At 42.2% G+C, this 27,953-nt stretch overlaps 1 protein-coding gene and 1 pseudogene across 7 annotated transcripts in view; one reads left to right on the forward strand and one right to left on the reverse strand.

Moving 5' to 3' along the window:
- The window catches only part of Immt (inner membrane mitochondrial protein), a 41,107-nt gene continuing 13,154 nt past the window's right edge, over positions 1 to 27,953 (forward strand). The window contains exons 1-7 of one of the 7 annotated variants that reach the window (XM_041633898.1): positions 1 to 194; positions 12,203 to 12,276; positions 13,769 to 13,958; positions 16,809 to 16,917; positions 18,326 to 18,463; positions 18,775 to 18,870; positions 24,037 to 24,173. In XM_041633898.1, coding sequence (XP_041489832.1) covers positions 150 to 194; positions 12,203 to 12,276; positions 13,769 to 13,958; positions 16,809 to 16,917; positions 18,326 to 18,463; positions 18,775 to 18,870; positions 24,037 to 24,173 — 789 coding nt within the window. In that variant the 5' untranslated portion in view covers positions 1 to 149. The remainder of the gene's footprint in view (positions 195 to 12,202; positions 12,277 to 13,768; positions 13,959 to 16,808; positions 16,918 to 18,325; positions 18,464 to 18,774; positions 18,871 to 24,036; positions 24,174 to 27,953) is intronic. The other 6 variants (XM_041633880.1, XM_041633889.1, XM_041633892.1 and 3 more) reach the window with 6 other exon arrangements.
- On the reverse strand, positions 26,761 to 26,880 carry LOC121443646 (annotated as a pseudogene).

A 27,953-nucleotide genomic window follows, 5' to 3' on the forward strand; every position in this document is an offset into this window, starting at 1 on the left:
CGCGTGCGCAGTGGCGTCGGGGGCCCTTCCGGTGCGCAGGGCACAGACAGGGTGTACTGACGCGGGCGCGCTCACTAGCACGCACGCCCTCCTCTCGCGCTGCCGCGGTCGTTCCCGCGTCCACCAGCCGCGCCGTCACTTCGGCAGAGATGCTGCGGGCCTGTCAGTTATCCGGCGTGACCGTCGCGGCCCAGGTGAGCGTGGGGTCCCCCCGAGGGGGCGCGTGGTCACACTGACTGCAGACTGCCAACGGACGACGGGAGAGGCGTCCATGATGCGCAGCCCCTGGGCAGAGGCGCGCCGAGGATGTCAGGGCGGGAAACTGAGGCAGCCCACTGGGGCGGCCACTCCATTGGAATGACTAGAGTCTTATTGCTGAAGAAGCGGGCTGGGGTGTGGAGCGCTCGCGGGGAGGCGGGTGTGTGCTGCCGAGGCGTGACCTGGTATCCAATCAGTACCTCGTTGCTTCAGTCTGGGACCAATCCTGGCCGCCGGTGTCTGGGCCGCCGGTTGGGCACGTGATAGGTTTCCAATCGTGAAGGTCGGGGCGGGAGAACTACAATTCCCAGCAGGGATTGCTTCTGAGGGCTTGTTGCATCTTTAATAAGTAGGTTCCTGGACTGGAGGGGAGGCTGCGTTTTAGGGGTCAAGGTTGCAGTTAATCTGGGTGGGTTGCTTTTGTTTTCGTAGTCTAGAGCACCTTTGAGCTATTCTCACTCTACAATAAAAAGAAAGATTTTTTTCGTTTCTGGATCTTAAACTTCTAGTGCTTGAGGAAGGACAGGAGTCGTGACCTTGTGTTCATTTCTAAGATTAGTTTGGGGATCAGTGTCTCTAAGCACTTAGAACCGTGTCTGACATTCAGGTATCCTAGGCACTCTGTTTTGCTTTTATTTAAAAAAAATCCGTAACTATTAATATAACTTTCTACTGTTGAAAATAAAAATCTTGTTTCCATTGCTCAGGATTTCCAGAAAATTAATACTTTGACGAAAGGTTGTGAGAAACAGTGCAAAGTCGAGCAGTAATTGGATAAAATCCCTAGACCGGCCCCTCTAGAATTGATAGAAGTTAAGCGGTTTTCTTTTTGATTGTTTTTGGTTTTTCGAGACAGAGTTACCCAGTTTAGCCCTGGCTGCTCCAGATGGAACTCGCTCTGTAGACCAGGCTGGCCTCGAATTCAGAGAAATTCACTTGCCTTTGCCTCCCGAGTGCTGGGATTAAAGACGTGCGGCACCACCGCCCTGCAAACAGTTTTGTTTTTTATGTTTGATTCTCTCCCTGTCCATCAGTTTCTTGCATAGGGAAATGAGAGCCGTGTTAATTTTCTATTGGTATTTATCAAACAGTTTGTAACAACACCCCCATTGATTGCCATCCCATCATGTTCAGAGTAAAGTCTAGGCTCTTCTCACACCTTGTTTTATATCCTGTCCATCACTGTCTTTTACAGTAGCACCTCCAGCAGACACATCACGGGTGGGTTTTTGTTGTTGTTGTTGTTTTGTTTTGTGTTTGCTTTAAAGTCTTCACAGGTCTTTGCTTGACTCACCCCCTTTATGCAGGTACTTTCTTAATAAATCTGCCTTCCCTCTGGAGCTGCCTTTCCTTTCTAAAGTGGACGTGGGCCCACTCTTCTGAACATCACTCTCACTTTGCACCGGAGCATTAGTATGTCAGCATTACCTGATAGATGTGTGTTTCCTATATGTTTCCTACATTTAAAGTGTAAGTTGCAAGTTAAATGTGGTGTTACAGCCTGCAATCCCCTGCTGGCAGAGGGGTCCAGCTAGGTCTCTAGTTAAATCTCAGGTCAGCCTGGTCTACCTATAGGAAGATCCTGCCCCATAAAAGTTGTTAAACTCCACAACTAGCCTGTGCCTATCTTGTTTGATGCTGTATTTCCAGTAGTGACACCTTCTACTAGATGCTCAGTAAATGTGACATGCTTGAGTGAGCCTTTTTTTTTTTCTTACTCTCAACAAGTGCCCTGACTTTGAAACCCACCCTTAAGCTTTAGGGCCTCTGGTGGTGTATTAAGTTAGGGTTCTCCAGAGAAACAAAACATGTGTGTGTGTGTCTATAGAATGACTGACTTATAAGGGCTGAGTTCACATAGTTTGGGAGTTGGTAAATCGAGACTGCAGTGTGGGCTGGCAGAGCAGAGACTGGGGGAGCCAGGTGCAGTTGCAGTCTGCAGGCCAGCCATATGGAAACTTGGGAGAGCAGCTGGCACAGCTCCAGCCCAAAGGCCCTGTGCTGGGGAAGTTCTTGTTTTTATTCTAGGAGGCCTTCAGCTGTTTGCCTGAAGCTCACCATGTTATAGAGGGCAGTCTACTTTACTAAAAAGTTCAGCACTTTAAATATTAATCTTAGTCAAATACACACGTGTGTGTGCGCGCGCACATACACACACACACACTCACACACACACTCACACACACACACATACACACACACACACACACGCACTCACACACACACACTCACACACACATGCACTCACACACTCACACACACACACACTCACACACGCACTCACACACACACACTCACACACACACATACACACTCACACACACTCACACACACACACACTCACACACTCACCTGTCACCATCAGAGATATTACCTTTTTCATTCTTAGTCTCACTTCAAAATCCTTGAATTTTTATGTGTATTTTTTTAAATATTGTTCTCTCTTTTTTTTAGAAATGTGTTTTTAAGTTCTTCCTCAGTGTTTTTCTCCCCTAGTCCTTTTACTGTAACACAAGGTTCAATCTTTTAGAGGTGATCATTAGATCTAGAGGACCTGAGCTTTGAGTCTGGGCTAAGCCTCTCCCACGCCTCATACTTGGACGTAGTCATTTGCTCATGTCATCCTCGCTTGATCTAGGCCAGAATATCGAGAATTAATGTCATAAGCTTTCTTTGCTTATACTTTAAAAGAAGAGGGGAGGGGCCGGAGAGATACTCAGTGGTTAAGAGCTGCTGCCTATTCTTCCAGATCCATGTGGCCTGCAAGTGTAACCTCCAGTTCCTCTGGATCTGATGCTCTCTTGTGGCCTCGCATACAACATGCCTCTGCACACACATGGTGTATAGAGACACATGCTGGCAAAGCATCCGCACACATAAATACAAATAAAGAAAGAAATTTAAATGTCCTCATTCAGTTTGTCCTTATAAATATAATACTTTTACAGTGTTTTGTTACTTAAAAAGTTTTTATTTAAAATGCTTTTTCATACAATCTGTTTTAATCAGATTCTCTCTTCTCCCCTAGTCCTTCTCTATCCAAGTTAGGGAAAACAAAAAATAAACAGAAAAGGACAAACTTTAAAAAAGAAAAGTAGAAGCAAAAAAAAAAATGCAAGAAAAATGAAAGCACACACAAAACATGTGCTTCATTTTGTGTTAGTCAACTACTCCTGGGCTTGGGGCTGCCTTAGAGTGTGGTTGATATATATACCCAGTGGCCGCTCCATTGGAGATGGAATTTTTCCTTTCCCAGCAGCTATCACTTATAAATAGCTTCTCCGTTGGGGCTGAGACTTTGACTGGTTTGAACCAGTGCAGGTCTTGTGGGTGCTGTCATAGTGTCTGTGTGTTGGTAGACATCAGTCTTGTGTTTTGAAGAGGCTGTTTCCTTGGAGTCATCCACCACCTCTGGCTCTTAGAATCTTTCTGCTTCTGCACAGACCTCTGAGCCTTGAGAGGGGGGTTTGATGCAGATGATCTGTAGGGCTGAGTGCTCCAAAGTCTCTGTGCACATTGTCCAGTTGTGGATCTCTTTGTTACTTACTGTCAATGACAAGAAGAGTCTTTGATGAGGGCTGAGTGATGCTCTGGTATGGGTAGAGCATTGTCCTTAGGAGTTATTATATTCTCTGTTCCCTCAGCAGAGTAACAGTGGGTTTTCCCCTAGGCCCATAACCTGTCTGATCTCAGGTTCTCAGCCACTGTAGAGGTGTCAGCACCTAGCCTGACTTCTGGCTTCTGAGATCACTGCACATACACAGGGCACACATATACATACATTCAGGTAAAACATCCATACATGTAAAATAAAAATAAATCTTTAGCTGCTGGTTGTGCTGGCGTACACCGGTAGGATTTGTTGAAGGAGACAGAGGCAGGAAGATCATGAGTTTGAGGCCAGCCTGGGCTACATATTAATAAATAAATAAATAAATCTTTAAAGGAAAAAAGAAAGAGTACTGTTTTGATGGTGAACCAGGCCAGTTTGTTTAACTAGGACCAAGACTGAATTTGTCTGTTAGTGATGCAGACTGTCAACCACAGATGCTGGGAAGTCGTTCAGTCGATCTGTGCAGCCCGCTCTTTGCTCCTGCTCATACTTCATCCTATTGATTTCTCTTCTTTTTCCTATCTCTGTACCTAAGGTCACCTCAGAAATGTTGGGCCTGGTGATACAGTACAAGGATAAAAAGAATAAAAGAAAAACACACTTGTGAAAGATCAAAAGACCTAAAATACTTTACTAAAAAAGAAAATTATTTTAAAAATATGTAAAAAAAAGTCAAGCCTGTTGAGGCCAGAGGCTTCTAAAGCATTTTTATAAACACATCTTACATAATGTAGTGCCCTTGAGTGAGAAATAATGTAAAAGGTATTCGCACATGTGCAGGGAATACTAAAGGATCAGATTTTGGTTTTGGTTATACTAAATAGTACCTAGCATTTCCATAATTCCCATAACCAAAAAGTACCTCTTTCTGTCTAGGATACAGAATATTTTTCCCAAAGTAGTTTGTTTTTGTGGGATGATACTCTTTTTTTGTTGTTTGTTTGTTTTGTTTTGAGACAGGGTTTCTCTGTGTAGTCCTGACTGTCCTAAAACTTGCTCTGTAGACCTGGCTGGCGTCAAACTCAAGAGTTCTGCCTGCCTCTGCCTCCTGAATGCTGGGATTAAAGGTGTGGATCACCTTTACTTTACTGCCTAGCGTAAAGAATTCCATTTATTTATTTATTTATTTAGACAGGCTTTCACCTGGTAGTTCTGTCCAGGCTGGTATTTGCTTTGTAATCTAGGCTGGCTTTGAACTTGTGACTGTCTTCTTTCTAGGATAATAGATGATTTTCATCTCCCCTTTTCTACCTCCTCAATTATATTTATTTATTTATTTGGTTCTTCAAGTCAGGGTTTCTTTAGATAACCTTGACTGTCCTAGAACTAGCTCTGTAGACCAGGCTGGCCTTGAACTCAAAGAGATCTGCTTGCCTCTGCCTCCCACGTGCTGAAATTGAAGGCATGCACTACCAGTGTCCCCTGCCTCTACTTCTGAAGTGCTGGGATTATAGTTGTGTACCACCACTCCTGGCTCTTCTAAGGTATTTTAGTTGTAGGAAAATTTAAGTTGTTGCATATAAATTTGTATTTCAAATGTACAAGTGGTCATTGGTAGTGTTAAGTTCATCAGCCAGCAAACTTTATTGTGGAATCTAGAACCCTGGCATAGGATTCACAGGGGACTTTTCTGTAGTGCCTGTCTGCTTTCGGGCTGTTCCACTGTATGCTGGTTTCTTTATGTATTCTCTTGGTTGGTTAGTAAAGCTGAGGAATTATATATTTTTCCTGGCTTTTGTTTGTTGAAGCATGTTTTTGTAGGTAGAAGCATTGGTGCTAACCTTATGACACTGATTGCAGGGTTATGTGTCAAGACAAATTCTTTTCTACATCATAGGCCATTAATAAAATGAATTCTAAAATTTAGAAGTAGAAGGTTTGGGTTTTATAAAATAAAGACACTGTTTGGGAGAGCAAACTAGAGGCAACCATTATACTTGACAGCGATTTAGGCAGGTTTGATGCCAAATACATAAGCAACAAAAAGTATCTCCGAAGCTAGGTGTTGTGGTGCATACCTTATAGGCCCTAGTGCCAGGGAGGCAGAGGCAGGAAGATCCAGAGTTCAAGATTGAGCTGGGGAGATGACTCAGTTGGTAAAGTGCTTGTACACCAGCAGGAGGGCCCGAGTTCAAGTTCCCAGCACACACATGAGGAGGAATGCTGAGGAAGAAGAGTGAGATTCCTTTTCCTTTTTTTTTTTAAGGGATATTTTTTATTTACTTAATTTCTTTTCTTTCTTTCTTTTTTTTTTTTTTTTTTTTTTTTTGTTTTTCGAGACAGGGTTTCTCTGTGGTTTTGGAGCCTGTCCTGGAACTAGCTCTTGTAGACTAGGCTGGTCTCGAACTCACAGAGATCTGCCTGCCTCTGCCTCCCAAGTGCTGGGATTAAAGGCGTGCGCCACCACCGCCCAGCAAGAGTGAGATTTCTTGAGCTCACTGACAGCCAGTCTAGTTCCAGATTCTGTGAGAGCCTCTGTCTCAAAAATTAAAATGTGTAACTATTGAGGAATACATCTGACCATTCCCTCTGGTCTCATGTATCTGAGCAACACACATGTATACATATATGAACATGTGTTTGTATGTGTATACATACAAATCTCAAACAACAACAGTATACTGGTTGACATACACCTATATATATTTGGGGAGAGTAATTGAGTAATTGCCTCTCAGATTGTCTTCTGAAGCATTTTCTTGATTAATGATTGATGTGGGAGGGCCCAGTCCATTGTGGGCAGTTCTACCTTTGGGCAGGTGATCCTAGGTGATAGAAGAGAGCAAGTTGAGTAAACCATGGGGAGGCAAGCAATAAGTAGCATTCTTTATGATTCTTGCCTCTGCTGCTGCTTGAGTTCATGTCCTGACTTCCCTCAGTGATTGACTATGACTGTAACGGGTATGGGAAAGCCAGATAAAACCTTTCTTTTCTAAATTGCTTTTGGTCATGGCAATTTTTTGTTTTTTCCTTCAAGAAAGGGTTTCTCTGTGTAACAGCCCTGACTGTCCTGGAATTTGCTCTGTAGACTAGACTGGCCTCAAACTCAGAGCTCCATCTGCCTCTGCCTCTGCTTCTTCGGTGCTGGGATTAAAGGCATGTGCCACCACTACCCGGCTGGCCGTGGTGTTTTATCACAGCAATAGAAAGCAAATGAGAACAAACAAAAGTCTGGGTCATCCTAGGCTACATGGGCAATTTGAGACCAGCCTGGGATATAGGAGACTTTGTTTCAAGAAAAAAAGAAAAACAAGAGGCCGGGTGGTGGTGGTGCACACCTTTAATCCCAGCCCAGCGCTCGTGAGGCCGAGGCAGGCTGATCTCTGTGAGTTTTAGGCCAAGCTAGTCTACAGAGCGAATTCCAGGGCAGGCTCCAAAGAAACTTTGTCGAGAGAGAGAGAAGGATTTTCCATCAAATTAAATTTTAAAAAAATGTATCAAAGCTGCAATGGTTTAAATGAGAATGCTCCCTCCTTCCCCCCCCTCCTCCCCCCCCCGCCAGGCATATTTGAATGCTTGGTCCCCGTTTAGTGGTACTGTTTGAGAAGGACTAGGAAGTGTAGCTTTCTTGGAGAAGGTGCACCATGCCTGCCTGTTTACTGCCATGCAACCCACCGTGGTGGTCATGGACTCATCTCTGGACCTGTAAACTCTAAATAAACTTTCTTATGTTAGTTGTCTTAATCATGGTATCTCATCATAGCAATAGAAAAAACACTGAGATTAGGATACTCAAGAGTGAAAGAATGAGGGGTTATTTCAAATATGTGGTAAGGTTCTGGTGTTTAGAAAATGCAAAGAACTCCTACAGCTTAACAGGAAGCTAACTCAGAAACTATGTGGCGGCACAGAACTTGGGAGGCAGAGGCAGACTGATCTCTAGAGTTCAAGCCAGCCTGGTCTATAGAGTCAATTCCAGGACTGCCAGGGAGGGGGGTACACAGAGAAACCCTGTCTCAGAAACAAACAAAGCAACAACAACAAAAAACTGCAAAGCCAGTATATGAAACAATAGAAAATTGCTCAGCATCATTGATCTTGAGAAATTCACATCAAAGCTAAATGAGGTACCCATTCCTATGATTTTAACAGGTTTGAGTACAATAACGAGATCTTGGTGAGAACATGAATTGGAACCCTCAAACATTGCTGATGGAAATATAAATGTGTAGCTACTTTGGGAAACAGTTTGGAAAGCCTGGAACAGAAGGCAGTATATTGTATGGGTTTTTTTCTAGGGATTATCCAGAGTAGACATTCATAGAAACAAAAAGCAGGTAGTAGCTGCCAAGGGCTAGGGAAGAGGGGAGAGTGGCAGGAGGGATCTGTGTGACAGCTTATTAGAGCCTAGGCTTTCCTTTGGGTTGGTGAAAGCCTTCTGTGATTTCTAGAACTTCGTAGTGTTGATGGTTATTATTCAGCCTTATTAATATACCGAATATCACTAAATGGTTCAAATGATGAATGCTTAGTGAGTTTTACCAGACACAGAAATAAAATCTGCCAGCGAGTATTTGTAGGTGGTCAGAGAGGCAGAGTTAGACAGACACTTCAAACTTAGGGAGAATAGTGTGAGCTGTAAAACACATGGCGATTGCAACTGATTTAAACCTATCAAATATGCTTAGATCCTTTTGGAGCAGGTAAATTACCTGCTGCCAAGCTTGATGACCTGAGTTCAGTCCAAGGGAACCACATGGAAGGACAGACCAACTCTAGTAAGTTGTCCTCTGACCTCTGTACATGTGCTGCAGCCTGTGCACATGCATGCACATACAAATAAATAAATGTAATGAAAAATGTATTGGGGGCTTAGTTAAGAGCACCTGTTGCGCTTGCAGAGGATGGGTTCAATTCCCAGCACCCACATGGTGGCTCACAACTATCCCTAACTCCAGTTGCAGGGGACCTGATGCCCTCTTCTGCTCTGTATGGGTAGCAAGCATTCACATGGTACATATACATACATGCTGATAAAACACATGTAAAATAAATTGAATAAATCTAATAAAGTTTTTTAAAAAATAGAAAAAAAAATATATATTTTTAAATATTTATTTATTATGTATACAATATTTGTCTGTGTGTATGTCTGCAGTACAGAAAAGGGCACCAGACCTCATTACAGATGGTTGTGAGCCACCATATGGTTGCCGGGAATTGAACTCAGGAACTTTGGAAGAGCAGGCAATGCTCTTAACCACTGAGCCATCTCTCCAGTCCTAGAAAAATATATTTTAAAAGTGTGGTCTACTTAACTAGCTATGGGACAAGTTCCTTGAGTTGAGGAAACGACAGCATTGCTCACTGCTTCTGTTCTAGTCTTTCTCTGGGATCAGCTAAGCAGCTGTTGCATGTTAGCCCTAAAATAGTGCCTGAGACTCGTATTCTGTACTCTCATGCTTGTTTGCTGATGCTGGCTCAGCTCAGCCTTGGAACTCCCGCTTGTGCCATCCCTGTGTATTGGGATTTCCTCACAGCTTAGCAGCGGGTTCTGAGCAGAGTCAGACAGAACTCAGATCCATTTATGCTGTAATCTGAGAAGGCACACAGCATCACTTTCACTGCCCTCTGTTAGTAAATTATTCACCAAGCCTGCCTTTCCCCACCCCATCGTCTCTTCTCTAACCCCTGGCAGCCACTATTGTTTACTATTTCTATGAGTTTTGTCTATTCTAGGTAATACAATAAAGAAATCATACAGTATCAGGGAAGGACACACAGAATCCATGTTTGATAGGGAGCAGTACATTTCTGGAGGAGCATTTCGCATATATGCATAGTTACCATCAGTGTTACAAAATGAGCTCAGCCCTATTTTTTTGTGAGGTTGGAAGCTAGAACGACTGATACCCCCCCATGTAGGTCATTATAATGTATTCAGCCCTATATTTGTGGGGGTGAGAGCCAGAACAACTACTATCCCCCCCCTCCCGTGTATGGTCAGTATTGTATAATGTACTCAGTCCTGTTTTTTGGGGGTGGGAACTAGAACAGCTGATCACTGATATCCCTCCTGCACAGTCAGTATTGTGTAGGGTGGGAACTAGAGCAGCTGATCACTGATATCCCTCCTGTACAGTCAGTATTGTGTAGTACACTCAGCCCTACTTTTTGTGAGGAGAGGGCCTGAGCAACTGATACTCTCTTCCCATTGCAGCCCTCTCTAAGACCCACCATAGTGTCAGCACCAGGATCTTATTATTTTAACCAGATCTTATAATGGGATAAGACATCTTTGATGTGGTCTTAATGTTCTTACCCTCCTCCAGTTTTGTTCTATTCTATAGCAACATCTACTGGGATGACTGGCAAAAGCTAGTCTCTGTGGATAGTTTCTTTCAAGAAAGCAGACAGCAAGAGGTGCCCAGCAGTTATAGTCAGTTCCATAACAGATGCAGAACCTAGCTGGGTATGAAGGCTGATTCCCTGATTGGGGGTCATTCCTGATGCTTGGGATTTTTTTCTGTGTAGTTTTCAGTTCTTCCCTTTGGGTTCTTGTTTTTACACCTTCTGTTGTTCCTTTTCCAGAACATGCAAGCTGTTTGCATCTCAGACATAGTTATGGCTCGCTCGTTTTCTCTGGTAGTATCCAGCACCCTTTCCACTTTTCCCCCCTTGTTTAAATCCAGTCCAGATTCACCATGTATTATTAGTTAGGCTTTGGTGTTGCTGTGACCAGATATTCAAAGTAAACAGGGAGTGAAGATTTATTTGGTTCACTGTTTCAGAGAGCTCAATCCACATAGTCTATGGTTCTTGCACCCACAGTGAAATGGAAGTCTTGGGAATGGATGCAAATAAGTGACAGGGGACTCTTATCTTGTGCACCAGAAGCAAAGAGGATTCCACCGAAGGACTTTGATATGGCACAGCTCAGGGGCGTGCCCCTGGTGACCTTTTTCCTCCAGTTTAGAAAGCTTACAGAAAATTCCAGTGGCATTCAAGAAATAAGTAACATATATGACTCTTTAAAATGCCAATGAGCCGGGCGGTGGTGGCGCACGCCTTTAATCCCAGCACTTGGGAGGCAGAGGCAGGCGGATCTCTGAGTTTGAGGCCAGCCTGGTCTACAGAGCTAGTTCCAGGACAGGCTCCAAAACCACAGAAAAACCCTGTCTCGGAAAAAAAAAAAAAAAGCCAATGAGTCTGAGATTCTCTTATCAAAGTATTAACGGTTGCCTGTGTGTGTTCCTAGCACTTGGGAGTTGGAGGCAGGGGGATCAAGAGATCAAGGTCAGTCTGGGCTGTGTGACACCCTGTCTCACCAAACAGTGACAACAAAACCAGCTAGGGCCTGCCAGATGGTCCTAGTAAAGATGCTTGTTGTACAAGCCTGGCAAGCTGAGTTTGAGCCCGTTAACCCACATAAAGGTGGGAGGAGAGTACTGATTCTGTAGAGTTTACTCTTGATCGCCGCACCGTGTTATTGCACCCTTGCCCTCCATTAAAAAAAAAGAAAGAATGGGCCTGAGAGATAGCTCAGTGAGTAAAGGCTCTTACAGCCAAGTCTGATAGTCTGAGTTTGATTCCAGATCCCACGTAGTAGAAGTAGAGAAATGGTTCCCATAAGTTATCCACTGACCCTTACTCATGGGGTGTGGCATGTGTGCACACAGAGACACTAAATGAATAAGTAAATGTAATTTAAACATGAAAAAACTCTTAGAAATTAAACAACAAAGAAATACTTAAGAGTAATTTTTCTGCATTACTGTTTTGAGGTTAGGGATTTATTTTATTTTTGTTTTTGAGACAAGGTCTCACTGTGTATCCAGACTGGCTGGCCTTAGACTTGTAGCCATCTTCCTGCTTTAGCCTTTTGTGTGTGTGTTGAGGTGGGGGAGATTCGAGATAGGGTCTCCTTGTGTAGCTCGGACTGTCCTGGAACTTACTTTATAGACCAGGCTGGTCTCAAACTGAACTCACAGAGATCTGCCTGTCTCTGCCTCCTGTCTGCTGGATTAAAGGTGTGCGCCACCATGCCCAGCTGTGCTTCAGCCTTTTAAGTGCTGGTGTAGAACTGGTTTAAACATCTAGAAAAGTGTTTTGTGGTAGATTGATTTCTGAAAGTAAGGTGATTTTTGTTTGATTACATTTGTTTGTGAGCCTAGCCTTTGAATACATTGCTAATAAAATATTTTTTCTGAATTGTCAATTCTGAAAGCTTCTGAGATTTATTTAATTGTTTTGTATTTTGAGATTGTGGGGCTTTGAACTGGTCTGTAGTTTGTGATCCTTTCTAACCTGCAGAGTGCTGGAATTAAAAGTGTGAGCCACCGTGTTTCCAAATTCCTTTAATGTATTGATGTATGTCTTCTCCTCCTTTAGAGTTGTCTGTGTGGGAAGTTTGTCCTCCGTCCACTACGACCATGCCGTAGATACTCTACTTCCAGCAGTTCTGGGTATGTGGCTTGTCTGCCTGGCACCAGGCTCTTACTGGATGCTAATAATAGATGCGTGCGCGCGTGTTACTTAGAATTTGGACGTGGCTGCATAAACTAACTTTTATTAAGGAAATAGTATTCTGATCACATCCATGGTTTCAATTACACATGTTCATCATTGGAAGGCTGAGTGCAGTGTGGTAAGACTATTTTTTGAGACAGGGTCTCTATATGATCCTAGCTTCCTGGAACTCACTATGTAGACCAGCCTGGTCTCAAACTCATGAGAGATCTGCCTACCTCTACCTCCTGAGTGTTGGGCATCAACAACATATTTTGAGCAGGACTACATTCACATAACCATTTTATTGTAATACATTGTTAAAATTGTTCTATTTAATTATTGTTATAGTTCTCTTACTGTGTTTAGCTGATTAAGTTAAACTTTGTCATAGTTACATATGTATCGAAAAAATGCAGTGTTTGATTCTGTCTGTGACTTCAGTCATCATCTGGGGTTTTTGAAACAAATCCCCACAGGTAAGGGGGAACTACTATACTATGCTGCAGCTTTGCTCTGAGGAGGCCTGTCTGATACATTACTTTGGGTAAGGCTTTGCTAATGATGCTTCTTGTGGTTCTTTGGTAACTGGGTGGCAAGGAGCTTCTGTTTTATATGCATGCATTTAGGTTGTAAGTTTAAAAAGCACTTGTTAGTTCTGGTGACAATTTTTTGTCTTCCTTTCCCAATTTGAGACATGCTGAGAAAGATTTGGCCTACTTCTCTAGCTCAGTAATTTTCAAATTTAAATTTAATTTAATTAGAAGTCCTGCTCTGTAGCCCGGTCTGGCTTTGGTCTCAGATCAGTCCTCCTGCCTCAGCCTATAGAATGCTAGAATTAGCTTTTTTTTTTTATTTTTTAATTTTACATATCACTCCCAGTTCTCCTTCCCTCCCCTCATCCTGCTCCCTCCACCTTTTCCCCCGCCCCACCTTCTATCTCAGAGAGGGTATGGCCTCCCATGGGGAGTCAAGAAGTCTGTCTCATCATCACGTTGAGGCCTGACCAAGGTGATGCCCCTGTGTTTAGGCTGAGCAAGGTATCTCTCCTTATAAGAGAAACTTTTTCCCCTATAAAGAATTTGCTTTATTGTACTTTATTGTACAGAAAAGCTTGGAGAAGAGGAGCTTTGAAAGTTCGTGATTTGAGGTACTTCAGACAATCTCATAAATGTGACCATCAGGTTTCAGGGTTAAATAAGAGACTGCTTCACTTTCTCTGTCCTAGTTCTTACCTTAAAGTTTTTGTCACCCGTGTATAAATATTGTTATTTTATATTGCAGACAAGTTAAAAATGATCAAGAAAAGGTGGCTTGCAGCTATGTTGTTACAGTTGACTGCTGTGGTCCAAGTTAGTGGTAGGGACATGGAAGTCTATAAGACTCAGTAGAAAAGTAGATAAATAGAAAGCAAGAAAGTATGATATTTTTCCTGTTTCTCTCTTTTAGGTTGACTGCTGGTAAAATTGCTGGAGCTGGCCTTTTGTTCGTTGGTGGAGGGGTTGGTGGCACTATCATGTATGCCAAATGGGATTCCCATTTCCGGGAAAGTGTAGAGAAAACCATACCTTACTCAGACAAGCTCTTTGAGATGGTTCTTGGCTCTGCACCTTATACTGTCCCCTTGCCAAAGAAGCCGGTAAGAATTTAAACAGTGTTTCAGTTTATGCTGTGGAGTACTTTCAACTCAACTGCTTATTTTTTGAGACAGAGTTTTATGTAACTCAGACTCTCCTTAAACTCCTTATCATCTGGGTTCACCTCCTAGGTTCTGGGGTTACAGGAATGTGCCATTATACCTGGCTGTGGAATACTTTAGAAGCAAGCTGTTTTCATCTGGACCATAGTATTTGTGTATAACTCACTTGCATCTTGCTGAATGTATGTTTGTTAGTTCTCTTCAACTTGACTAATAGTAATCTATACAAGTAGGATTTTAGCCTGTGGGAATTCCATAAATGCTCTTAAATACCACATTTAAAAATAACATTGCACGTGGGTAAATCAGAGAGGTGTGTAGGACAGAGGTACTGGCTGGCCTGTGGCGTGAGGCACAGTTGTGGCTGTGCACCTGACTTAGTGCCCTAAGCACATAATGTAGAGTGGTCAGGATACACCTTATTGTTGTAGCTAGTTACAGCTTGCTTTAGAAAGAAATAAAAGGCACACATTTACTGTCTGCTGTTTGGTTGACAGTGACAAGAATGCTCTCCAGTGTCCTGGAGCATTGCACATATTCTTCAGTTTCACTTCCTATACACACCACTAGCTTAAACCTTTAAAAAATAATTTATTTTAAATTTTATCCATTATTGCTATTATTATGTACTTGTGTGTGTGTGTGTGTGTGTGTGTGTGTGTTCCAACATCAGTGTGGAGATGAGAGTAAATATTTGGGGGTGTGTTCTTCCACGGTAGGATTCAGGGATCAGGCTCAGGTTGTCAGGCCTGTACAAATGTTTTTACCTGCTGATCCATCTTGCCAGCTGTAGCTTAAACTTTTTAAGTTCATCTTTAAAAGAAGTACATTGCATCTCCTGGAATTAGAGCTACAAGTGGCTATGAATCACCATGTGGGTGCTAGGAACCGAACCTGGGTCCTCTGGAAAAACCTCCAGTGTTCTTAACCACTGAGTCATCTCTCCAGCCCCCTTTTAAAAACTTAAGTGTAGGGTGTTTTGGCCAGTATGTATGTTTGCGTATTACATGTATGCCTGTGTCCATGGAGAGCAACAGAGGATGTCAGGTTCTCTGGAACTGGAGTTGTATCAGTTGGGAGTCGCCATGTGGGTACTGGGAATCAAACCCTGGTCCTCTGGAAGAGCAGCCAGTGTCCTTAACTGCTAAGGCATTGCTCCGTCTACTAATCTTAAGTATTTCTTAATTCAAACACAGCATCTTGTTTGCACATAGATAGAAGAGATGTACAAAAGAGCATGGGTTTTTTGGTTTGTTTGCATTAGATATTTCTTTTTTTATGCTATGAGGCTGGACGTGGCTGATCAGATAGTTAAGTCCAGTATCTAGAATTTTATTGATTAAAAAGTGTTGCCTGGTTTCTTCATCATAACCAACCACATTGTTCCTGGCTGGTCTTCCAATTCGTTATTTCTTAGACCTTTAAAAAGTTTGCAGTGACTAAAACAGATAGTAATGCCCCTGTAATAATTCTAGGAGCAGGGGGTCTGGCTGAGAAGTTGAGAATAGTGTTTATTTCCTACTCAGCATAATCACAAGTATCATCTTTTGTGAATGAATTATTTATCTCTGAATGGCTTTTGCCTGTGCTCACTACTAGTTGCCTAGTTGCTTTGCAGACTGTTTGTACTTGACCAGCATAGTATACTGTACTGTACTATCTCAAAACCCACGTGCTACCGTCCCCCAGTGGTGCTAGGGATTGAGCTCAGAGCTCAACAGGGCTCTACCACTGAGCCCTCAGCTCCCTATTTGCTTTTTTAGTAGTACAGCTAGTAGTGGTTACCAGGTTGCTGGATTAGAATTGCTAGATTTTCTATTATTGTTTTTATTTTGTTAGCTCTCTATTTTGTTTAATCTACCTTGACCTTGATCCTTTCATTTCCCACTTGTCTTCTGAAGTAAAGGCATTCCCATGTACCTGGTCTTTCCTGTCTTCAGTCTTCATTCCCCAGATTTCTGAAAAATTATAGATTATATTCATGTCAATGTAGACTCTTCGGAAATAAGCACTGCCATGCTTTCGTGTCACCGTTTGCCAGGAACTTTTAAACATTTTTAGTTTCTTAAGAGCCAAATATAAAAATGAGATGATTGTAAGGATTGTCTTACAATAGGCTGTCAAGATGGTTCAGTAGGTAAAGTCTTGCCGTCAAGACCAGTGATCACATGTTGGAAGGAAAGGGCTGACTCTTGCAAGTTGTCCTTCTGCCATATGAGTGTTGTGCTGTGTGCCTCTCCCTCCAATAAATAAATGTTGAAAATAAAGAGGATACAGTGAATGAAGCCAGGAATGGTTAGATGTTGGCCCAGAAGCTGGCCATTGCTCCCTTATCTCCTTTCTTCCTTCCTTTCTTTTTTTGCTTTTTTCATCTCCTTCCTTTCCTCTCCCCTTTCCTCCCCCCTTCTCTCCTGTCCCCTTCCCTCATGTGTAATTGCATGAATCCTGGCAATAAAAGAAACACCAAGCTAATGTTTTCACTCCGCCTCTCATCAGTCCTTTGTTCCTAACAGACTGCATATTGTAGAGGTGGAGATAGCCTTTTCAGTGTCAGAGATAAAAAAGGGACGTCATATATCATATGCTTTATTATTTCATGGAAGCCTTTAATGCTATACATGGGCTAGTCCTTTGGAATTAAGTTTTTGGAATACATTTTTGTAGTAATGACAGCTTTCTATGAGTATATTGCAAAATGTTGATAACCTGACCTTTAAAAAAGAATATTACTATATGTTCCCTTTTAAAGGCAACATTGTATTCTAAATATCAAACATTTCCCTTTCCAAGATACAGTCTGGTCCACTAAAAATCTCCAGCGTATCAGAGGTGATGAAAGACTCCAGGCTGCCCATGGCACAATCCCAGACACAGAAGGGAGACACTCCAGCTTCAGCAGGTACTTGTTAGAGCTACTCTTTGGAAGGTATAATGGGAGAAGTTGTCTCAATGTCTACAGTTACTTCTGACTTGATGAATCACTGGACTCTGATTAAGCAAATACTCCCTGAGTGTGCATTATAGGAGCTGGGGACCTACCAGTGAACAAACACTTTACAATGAGAAAACAGTGTGCTAATATTCCTTGATGGGACAAGAGGAGGAACTTCATCTACAGATGGGTGAAGCACAGAGTCAGCCAGGGGAGGAAGGGTATTTGTGGTTTTAATCAGGATAAATCAGGAAATCTTACCTGAAAGGTGTTGTTTGAGCAAAACCTAGAAAGCTAGAAGGGAGTGAGAAAGTCACAGAGATACCTGCTGTGGTAAAGTGTCCCAGGCACCAGTCGGTGCCAAGGCTCGCCATGTCCAGGAAGGAGCCGAGTGAGTGGGAACAGTGGCAGGTCTACCAAGGAAGCAGAAAGGTGGCCTGGAAGCCATAGTAAGAGTTTTGTTTTATATTTGGAGTGGAGTGGAGAGATGTTGGAGGGTCTGAGCCAGGGGCTTTATGTCTAGCATCTATTTTTAGAAGATTTGTTTTGTCAGTAAGTGGTGGCACATAATCCTAGCACTTGGGAGACAGGCAGGAAGATTAACAGTCCAAAACTAGCCTCAACTACATAGTGAGTTCAAGGAATAGCCTGGGTGACTGAGACTGCCTCAAAAACAGAATAGTACATAGATACATAAGCCAGGGCAGAAACAGGGAGACCAGTCAATAGGTTTTGTTAACAATATAGGTTTATCTTTTGAACGAGGCTTTTAATTTTTAAAACAAAATTTGTCTTATTTTACTGGTTTCCTACCCATTTCATCTCTAGAATTGTTTTTCTCTTACATCAACATTTTTTGTTTATAAATTAGTCTTTCTGAAGTTTTTTTCTTTTAAATGAGTTCTTTCTTCACACACTGTCTTCACTGTGAACATCATCTTCCCTATGTTTGAAACTGTCATCCTGTTCCACATCTTTCACGTCTTCCTTTGTCTCTGCCATACTTCAGGGCTGTTCAAGTCTCTTTGCTGATTGCTTTCTTCTGTCTCTCCTCCTGTGACACAGACTTCTTTTTCTTTTGCTGTTCCTTTTTGGTAAATTACTCTGATGTTCACTTCCCTGTGCTTAGATTTAGCACTGTTACTAGAAGCCTTTCTTTAAGGTAAGAGGAATTAAAGTGTCTGTAGGTGCTGAGAAGACTTTGCCTTGTACTTTCTCAACTTTTTTCAGTTTTCTGTTTCTGTGGTTATTCATTCACACACAGGGTGGTAGAAGCATTTGTGTTTTTAAGTAGTACAGTGTGAAGTGCTCTGCACTAGATTCTTGCCTGTGGGTTAAAGGCAGTACAAGTACCATGCATAATATGTATTTATAGCATCTACAGGGGCAGCTCAAATTATTTCTGCAGCAGGTGACACACTTTCGGTCCCAGCCCCTGCGGTTCAGCATGAGGACGCTGTAAAAACTGATCGTTCCGACACTGGTGAAGGAAAACCCACATCTGTAACCTCAGGTAGTTTAATTATTCATGTGTTGTGATATAGATGTTTTCTCCCAGAACACCTTTGCCTTGGCCCTCAGATACTTTGGAAAATGTGTACTTAGACTGGTTTCCAGCCCTCAGATTTGCCTAGGAAAGATTTAAATTTCAAAATCTAAGGTAATCCTTGAAAATGTTGCCAGCGAATCCCTCATTTCCTGTGGAGTTGGAAGAGGGTGATGTTTAGAGTCCTTGCCACCCTGCATTGCCATTAGTACTTTGTATCCTTGTTAGCTGTTGAAAATGTTGAAATTTGCTTTCCTCTTGTTCACTTTTGCTGCAAGAGGAAGCATTCTCATCTTCTGTAAGGGAGCGACCACCTGAAGAAGTCGCAGCTCGCCTAGCACAACAGGAAAAGCAAGAACAAGTTGAGAAGGAGTGTATGTAAATCAAGTCGCTGTCTTCATCCGTCATCCGCTTGTCATCCAGTAGCTGGTTGGGGTTTCCTTTGTTTCTTCATGTGGTTGCCTGGGTCCCACCATCATTTCATCAATTGTGCTCTTTCCTTCAAAACTACTCTCACCCAGGTCACATGAGTTGTAACTGGTGAACATTGCAAACCCATTTTATTATTTCTAGTACAAAGCTTTTGTTATAACTCCATGGAACAGAACTGAATTATTTCAACCTTTAAAACTTGTATGCTTAGTTAGGCAGTGGTGGCACATGCCTTTAATCCCAACAGTTGGGGACAGAGGCAGGTGGATCTCTGTGAGTTTGAGGACAGCCTGGCCTACAGAGCTAATTCCAGGACAGCCAAGGCTACACAGAGAAACCCTGTCTCAGGAAGGGGTGGGTTTATATGTATGTCTGTGAGGCTCACACTGCAGCCTAAAATACATCCACTCCGGACTCTGTCTGTTGACAATCTTGGGAAAAGAGGGTGTTCTACATGTTGCTAGACTTTAGCAAAATAAGTGTATTTCCTCTTAACTTTCAGTTCTGTGTTATTTTGTGGTGTGTGTGTGTGTGTGTGTGTGTATGTTTGTTCAGGTTCACTCATCTGTACGTGAGTGTCTAGAACCCAGAGATTGACTTCAGATATTTTCCTGTATTGATCTCCACCTAATTTTTTGTTATTTTTTATTTTTTTTAAAGATTTATTTATTTGTATACAACATTCTGCCTCGATGTATGCCTGCACACCAGAGGAGGGTGCCAGATCTCAGTATAGATGGTTGTGAGCCACCATGTGGTTGCTGGAAATTGAACTCAGGACCTCTGGAAGAGCAGCCAGTACTCTTAACCTCTGAGCCATCTCTCCAGCCCTCCACCTAATTTTTTTGAGACAAGATCTCTCTCATTGACCCTTCAACTTGTTGTTTCAGCTAGGTCTCATCCTGTGGGTTATAACCCCTTTGGGGATCACCTAAGACCATCTGTATATCAGATATTTACATTATGATTCATAATAATAGCAAAATTATAGTTATGAAGTAGCAGCGGAAAAAAAAATGTTATAGTTGGGAGTCACCACAACATGAGGAACTGTATTAAGAGGTTGCAGCATTAGGAAGGTTAAGAACCGCTGGGTGAGACTGACTGGTCATTGGGCCTCCTAGGTCTGCCTGACTGTCCACCCCAGCACTGTGGTTACAGATGCACTTGCTGCAGTGCACAGCTTTTACATAGCTGGTGGGGATCTGAACTTGAATCCTCATGTTTGAGTAGCGAGCATTTTACCCACTGAGCCATCTCCCCAGCCCCCTGTTAGATTTTTGATAGTTTAAAAAATGGTAATAGATGCCCCTGTTTTCAGGAGGTGCAGACTGTCACTCACTGCACTGTTGTGTGTTAGTGACTTTGGAAGTAAGGGGTGTAAAAGGGTTCTCGCTGAACAGAAAGTGACTTTCAAATTCTCCTGCAGCTTTGTGAATTTTCTCTTTGGCGACATCACTTGTTTTTTCTGCTGCTAAACCTGGCTTTGTTTCCTTTACCCCTTGTTGGTTCTGCCCTGTTCTGAGGAGTTGCCATTGTGAGAGAGAAGAGATGTGGAAGAAGGAGCCTTAGGAGTAGGGCATCTGTGTAAGCGCTGGACTTGAGTGATTCTTTTGTTGTTTTTTTTTGTTTGTTTGTTTTTTGTTTTGTTTTGTTTTCAAAACAGGGTTTCTCAATAGCTATGGAGCCAGTTCTGGAAATTGCTCTGTAGACCAGACTGGCCAAAACTCATAGAGATCCACCTGCCTCTGCCTCCCAAGTGCTGGGATTAAAGGCGTGCGCCACCACCGCCCGGCTCTTTTGCTGTTTTAACTGTGTGTGTTCTGTTTCATTCTTGGCCTTGTTAGAGATAATTGAAAATGTTAGGCAAATGAACAAATTCTCAGTGAAATGTTTTTATATTTTCCCAGTTTTTCATAATGGTCATATTTCTTCCCCCTCTTCTCGTCTGTCTCTTTGATACTTTTTTCCATAAGTAGCTCAAACTGCTTTTTACTTGATTGTGTAGTCCAGAATGGCCTTGACCTCACAATTTTTCTGCCTCAGTCATCTAAAATATAAGAGTATATGTTGAATTCATATTTTCTACTCACTTTTCTTTCTGTCCCTTTATCATATGGTGCTTTGACTTAAGTTATCCATTGGAGATGCAGAATATTCTGCTGTGGCTGTTCTCTTTGGGGTGGGTTTAAATTCTCATGGTTTGGTTTAGACAAACTGAAAAGGTTTAGCATCGTGGCTTTGCTCCTTAATTTTCCTTTAAGCCTTAGAACTATGTACATGTACACTTTTTTTAAAATCAAGGATTAGAGCATAGTAGATAGATATCTAAAGAAAGTAGCATTGAACCTGGTGACGGTAGCACACACTTTAATCCTAGCACTCAAGACACTGAGTCAGGTGGATCTTTGTGAGTTCAAGATCAGCCTTGTCTGTAGAGTGAGTTCCAGGACAGCCAGGGCTACACAGAGAAACCCTGTCTCAAAAAAACTCCCAAGATCCAAGTACCTCGGCCGGGTGGTGGTGGCGCACGCCTTTAATCCCAGCACTTGGGAGGCAGAGGCAGGCGGATCTCTGTGAGTTCGAGACCAGCCTGGTCAACAAGAGCTAGTTCCAGGACAGGCTCCAAAACCACAGAAAAACCCTGTCTCGAAAAACCAAAAAAAAAAAAAAAAAAAAGATCCAAGTACCTATTTTTCTTCACGTCCCTCTTGGTCTCTTGATACCTTGCTCTTTGGATTAAGCTGCAGCTTGATCTCAGTTTCTTGGTATTTTCTCACTGTTGCCTTTTTCACTTACCTGTGTACACTTGCACACTATGTCTCCTCCGGATTCTCACAGAATAAAAAAAAAAAGGAGAGAGATGAAAGAAATATAGCCGATATTGCTGTTCACTTCATGTGTGCTTTTGTGGAGAAACTGTCCATTCCAAGCCTCCCTTTGGTTTTTGTTATTATGTTGTTGTTTAATTTTGTTTCTTTTTTTAGACGAGGTCTGCCTTAAAATCTTATTTATTTATGTTTATATGTGTTTGGGGGCAGAAGTACCTTGGCATGTATATGTGGAGATCAGAGACCATGTGGGAGTCAGTTTTCTCCTTGCACCATATGTGTTTCAGGGATTGAATTCACTTTGTTAGGCTTGACAGCAAGTACCTTTACCTGTTGAGCCTTCTCATCAGCCTTGCTTGAGATAAGGTTTGCTGTGTAATGTGTGGTGGTCCTCCTGCCGCTGACTCCTGAGTGCAGGGATTAAGGACCACCACACACAGCTTTTCTTTCACTTTTTTGTTGTCATGTTTTCTTGTTTGTTTCCTTTCTCCTTGGTCTGGTATCCTCTTGTATCCTGGACAAGTACTAGGGGTTTTCCTCTTTCTTTTTTTTTCATGATATTTATTGAGCTCTACATTTTTCTCTGCTCCCCTTTTTGTCTTTCCCCTTCCCTCTTCAACCCTCCCCCAAGGTCCCCATGCTCCCAATTTACTCAGGAGATCTTGTCTTTTTCTACTTTCTACTTCCCATGTAGATTAGATCTATGTAAGTCTCTCTTAGTGTCCGTATTGTTGTCTAAGTTCTCTGGGATTGTGGTTTGTAGGCTGGCTTTCTTTGCTTTATATTTAAAAACCACCTATGAGTGAGTACATGTGATAATTGCCTTTCTGGGTCTGGGTTACCTCACTCAAAATGATCTTTTCTACCTCCATCCATTTTCCTGCAAAATTCAAGCTGTTGTTAGTTTTTTCTGCTGTGTAGTACTCCATTGTGTAAATGTACCACATTTTCCTTATTCATTCTTTGATCGAGGGGCATTTAGGTTGTTTCCAGGTTCTGGCTATGACAAACAAAGCTGCTATGAACATAGTTGAGCATATGTCCTTGTGGCATGATTGAGCATTTTTTGGATATATACCCAAAAGTGGTATTGCTGGGTCTTGAGGAAGGTTGTTTCGTAATTTTTCTGAGAAATCACCACACTGACATCTAAAGGGGTTGTCCCAGCTTGCATTCCCACCAACAGTGCAGAAGTGTTCCCTTTTCCCTACAACCTCTCCAGCATAAGTTGTCATCAGTGTGTTTGATCTTGGCCATTCTTACAGGTGCAAGATGGAATCTCAGTTGTTTTGATTTGCATTTCTCTGATGACTAAGGATGTTGAACATTTCCTTAAGTGTCTTTCGGCCGTTTTAGATTCCTCTGTTGAGAGTTCTCTGTTTAGGTCTGTACTCCATTTTTTTTATTGGATTATGTGATATTTTGGTGTCCAATTTCTTGAATTCTTTGTATATTTTGTTGAGAATTAGAAAATAGGCATTTTTTTTCTGGTGAGTCTGCAATTTTTATGAAATGAAATAGTTAATGATTATGGTATGTGTATGTATTCCCTTCAGAATATTCTAAACCTTTATCTATTGATTATATTAGCCTTTCTAAGATATCTTTCCCCTGAAACGCCTTTTATTTTAGAAAATTCAAGCTTTATAAAAGTGAAAATAATATAATAAACTCAGACAGATCGGCCATCCATATTTCCTTTTTATGATTTATTGGTTGTTTTTGTCTTGTGTGAATGTTTTCCTGCATGTGTGTATGTGTACCATGCATGTGCCTGGTACCTATGGAGGCCAGATGTCAAGTTACAGGTAGCTTTGAACTGCCATGTGAGCACTAGGAACTGAAGCCTGGTCCTCTGCAAATACAGCAGTTCTCCGAGCCATTTCTCTTACTATGTTCCCACCACAGCCTTTCCTGAAATTGGGTCCCATGTATAGCTTATTTTGTTTGGTGTGTTGTTTTCTTTTAAATATTTATTTATTTATTTATTTATTTATTTATTTATTTATTTATTATGTGTACAATATTTTCTTTCTGCATGTATGTCTGAAGGCCAGAAGAGGGCACCAGACCTCATTACAGATGGTTGTGAGCCACCATGTGGTTGTTGGGAATTGAACTCAGGACCTTTGGAAGAGCAGGCAGTGCTCTTAACCGCTGAGCCATCTCTCCAGCCCTGTTTGGTGTGTTTTTGAGAAGCACCGGAAGACTTAGGATAAGAGAGAGTTTAGTCTTTTGCAAGGAGGATTTGTTTTTAACTGTTGTTTCTCTTTTCAGCTTTAGCCAAGAGTTTAGAAGATGCTCTGAGCCAGACTGCATCTGTTACTCTGCAGGCTATTACAGCCCAGAATGCTGCAGTTCAGGCTGTCAATGCACACTCCAACGTACTGAAAACAGCCATGGACAGTTCTGAGGTGCGCCACAGAGGGGTTGATCTGTGTAATAGACCGATTGTTTCTATCCGATACAGGCTTTCTCACAGAGTAAAGACAGTCAACAATAACTCTTTTCCTTCTGTATTTTTAAATCAGGATCTTCTCACTGTGTATCCCAGTCTAACCTGCAATTCATTAAAGAGGCCAGCTGGCCTCATTCTTGCAGTGATACTCTTGTATAAGCCTCCTGAGTAGGGATATAAGAGGTGTATGTTTAGCTACAATAATTGTCTTAAAAATACAAAACAGCTGGAGACTGTTGGTGCACATCTTTAATCTCAGCATAAGGAAGACAGAGGTAGGCAAATCTTTTGCGTTTGAGACCAGCCTGATTTACATGGCAGGTTCCAGGCTAGTCAGTGCTTCATAGTGAGACTTTGTCTCAAAACAAACAACCAAACAAAATTGAGAAAAACTTTCAAGTATGTTTTTTTTAAATATTTATTTATTTATTATGCATACAATATTCTGTCCAGTCCTCATTACAGATGGTTGTCAGCCACCATGTGGTTGCTAGGAATTGAACTCAGGACCTTTGGAAGAGCAGGCAATGCTCTTAACCGCTGAGCCATCTCTCCAGCCCCCTCAAGTATGTTTTACATGAACCATAGAACTGTTACAGTGTGAGAACTCTGTGGTTTTGTTTTTTGAGACAGGGTCTCATTATTCAGGCTGATACTGAATTCATTGTGTAGCTGATACACGATACCTGTTAGTAATATCTTCAGCAAATATTAAAATGTAGTTCCCAACTTTTGAGAGTGTTTTCAATAAAATAATTTTATTATTATTACAGGCTGGTGCTGAGCTCACTGTAGCCAAGGATAAGCTTGAACACAAGATGCTTCTGTCTGTACTTGGAAAGTGCTAAGATTGCTAGGTGGATACAGCCTCACCTCGCTTGAGAGAGTTTACATTTGCTCTTCTTAATAGTCCTTCAATGTGGTTTTTTTTACCGTTTATTAATTAATTAATTAATTAATTAATTTTTTTGGCAGATGGGGTTTCTCTGTGTAGCTCTGACTGTCCTGGAACTAACTAGACCAGGCTACCCTAGAACTCAAAGATCTGCCTGCCTTGCCTCCCATATGCTGAAATTAAAGGCGTGCACTACCATGTCCAGCCAAGCATTTCTGTAACTAAACTTTAAATTTCTAGATATTTTAGAATGATACGAAATTTTAAGAAATAATGCTAAAATTTTCTACATACCGTAGACACTTTCAAAAGAAGTTAAAAAAGAAACAAAACAGATGGTGGTGGTGGTACACGCCTTTAATGCCAGCACTCGGGAGCCAGAGGCAGGTGGATCTCTGTGAGTTGAAGGCCAGCCAGGTCTACAGAGTGAGTTCTAGGACTGGCTCTATAGTTGCCTGGAAACCCTGTCTTAAAAACTAAACAAATAACAACAGCAAAAAGAAGTATAAAAAAAGAAAGATAGTCCTCTGTGTTATCTGCGTATTTGCTGGAACATGGTCAGATTCTAGTGGTCTGTCCCTTATATAGAACTGAGTTCCTCCCCTCCCACACTTCTACCAGCAGCCACCATTTGTGGAGAATTACTGTTCAGAGTTCTCTTTGACTTCCTATCTAGGCTGTTACTTCTTTTGTGTGTGTGTGTGTGGGGGGGGGGTGTTACAGAGGCCTTTCATAGGCACACTTATCAATATGGCAGAAGTAGTCTCCTTGTACTTCATAGTCAGTGTGAAGCATGGACCATGGACTGCCACTCTGTTTCTAGCAAAAGCACAAACCATGACCATGGCCTCCTGCTTCAGTAGAACCATAGAGCCTGACATGACCCTCATAGGCTGCTGGAACCACGAACATCAACATGACCTCAGGTCAGCCACATCAATATGGCTCCTGGTGACAATACAGCCTATGGATATCTACATGACTTCTGGCTGCAGCCCAGACCGTAGACACCTGCATGACCTTTGGTGCTGACATAGGCCGTGGGCATCAACAGAGACCTAGCTGTAATAAGACCACAGACCCAGGCAGGGCCCTTGATAGCAGCTCGGGCCACTCAGATCATGATGGCCCCCGGCAGCTGCATGGGCTCTGAGCATCTCCATGACTTCAGGTAGCAGTGCCCACCGTGGACTCCGCATGACCTTTGGTGGTACCTCACATCACAGACATCAACACAAACCCTGACTGCCATAGGGCCTCGGACCCAGACATGGCCTTTGGTGGCAGTGAGATACTGCCTGTACTTCACCATGGCCTCAGGTGGCAGCACAGACTGCTCACATCAGTATGTCCTCCAGCGATAGCGCAGACACTGACATCCGTGTGGCCTTTGGTGGTAACTTGGACTATGGACATCAACACAGATCCCAGCTACAGCAGGATGTGGTTCAGTTGTTTCATTCATTCATTCATTCATTCATAAATTTTATTAAATTTATTTTTATTTTATGCTTACTGGTTTGTGTATGCCTATGTGAGGGTGTCAGAAGCCTTGGAACTAGAGTTTAGACTGTAGTGATATTTTATTTGTATCTTAATAAAAAAAAAGCTTGCCTGAAATTCAGAGAGTATAACAGCCGCACTGATCAGCCTATAGCACCCGGTATTCCCAGGCAGTCTCCCATCCCAAGTACTAACCAGGCGCGACCCTGCTTAGCTTCCGAGATCAGACGAGATGGAGTGCATTCAGGGCGGTATGGTGATAGATGAGTATATGAGTATGCGTGTGTTCATGTCATGGTGCATGTATTGAGGTCGGAAGACAACTTTAAGGAGTCAGTTCCTTTTGCTTTGATGAGGAAGTGTCTCTAGTTTCTGCCACATTGTGTAGTGTTGGCTAGTGGCCCATTAGCTTTTGGGTGATTCCTCTGCTTCTGTCTCCTACCTCGATGTCGGGATGCTGGCATTACAGAGGCATGCCCCTGCCTCCAGCTTATTTATATGGATTTCAGGGATAAAACTCAGGTTGTCAGGTTTGTGTGCAAACCTCTTTTCTGTTGAACCATCCGGATGGTCCTGAATTAATTTTTTTCTTTCATTCTCTTTTGTTTTTTGTTTCATTTATTATTTAGAGACAGGGTTTCTCTGTGTGACAGCCCTGTCTGTCCTGGAACTCGATTTGTAGACCAGGCTGGCCTAGGGCTTAGAGGTCTGCCTGCCTCTGCTGTTCAAGTGATGAGATTAAAGGCGTACGCCACCACCATCAGGTCTGGAATTATTTTTTCATAGTGTTGGGAAACAATTGCACTTACAGGGCTCTTCTTTCTAGGCCTCTGTAAACCTGGATTGCCTTCAGAAAGATACATCTTTGTCATTCATGTTTGTATCTTTATGAAGAGTTCAGTAGTAAGAGGCAAGGTTCATCTTTCTATATTTCATTGTAGTACATGGATATCATTTGAAATGTTTATGATCATCAGTGTTAAATTGAGGGGGTTTATTAGTCTTATCACTAGGTGTCAGAAGTCAACTGTGTTGCCCTATCCTACAATGCCTGGCTGGAATTCAGAGATCCATCTGTCTCGAGTCCTTGAGTGTTGAGATTAAAGGCATGTACCACCAGGCCTGGCTGTTTTGAAAATCTAATAATAAACACATTAAAAAAAAAATTCCTAACCCAGTCAGGGAGTGATGGTGCATACCTTTTATCCAAGCACCTAGGAGGCAGAGGCAGGTGGATTTCTATGAGTTTGAGGCCAGCCTGGTCTGCAGATCAAGTTCCACGAAATCAGAACTACACAGAGAAATCTTGTCTTAAAAAACAAACAGCAAAAATTCCTA

This window comes from Microtus oregoni, unplaced genomic scaffold (assembly GCF_018167655.1).
Source record: "Microtus oregoni isolate MIOR12 unplaced genomic scaffold, Mior012 000002F_ref0000024, whole genome shotgun sequence".
NCBI lineage: Eukaryota > Metazoa > Chordata > Mammalia > Rodentia > Cricetidae > Microtus > Microtus oregoni.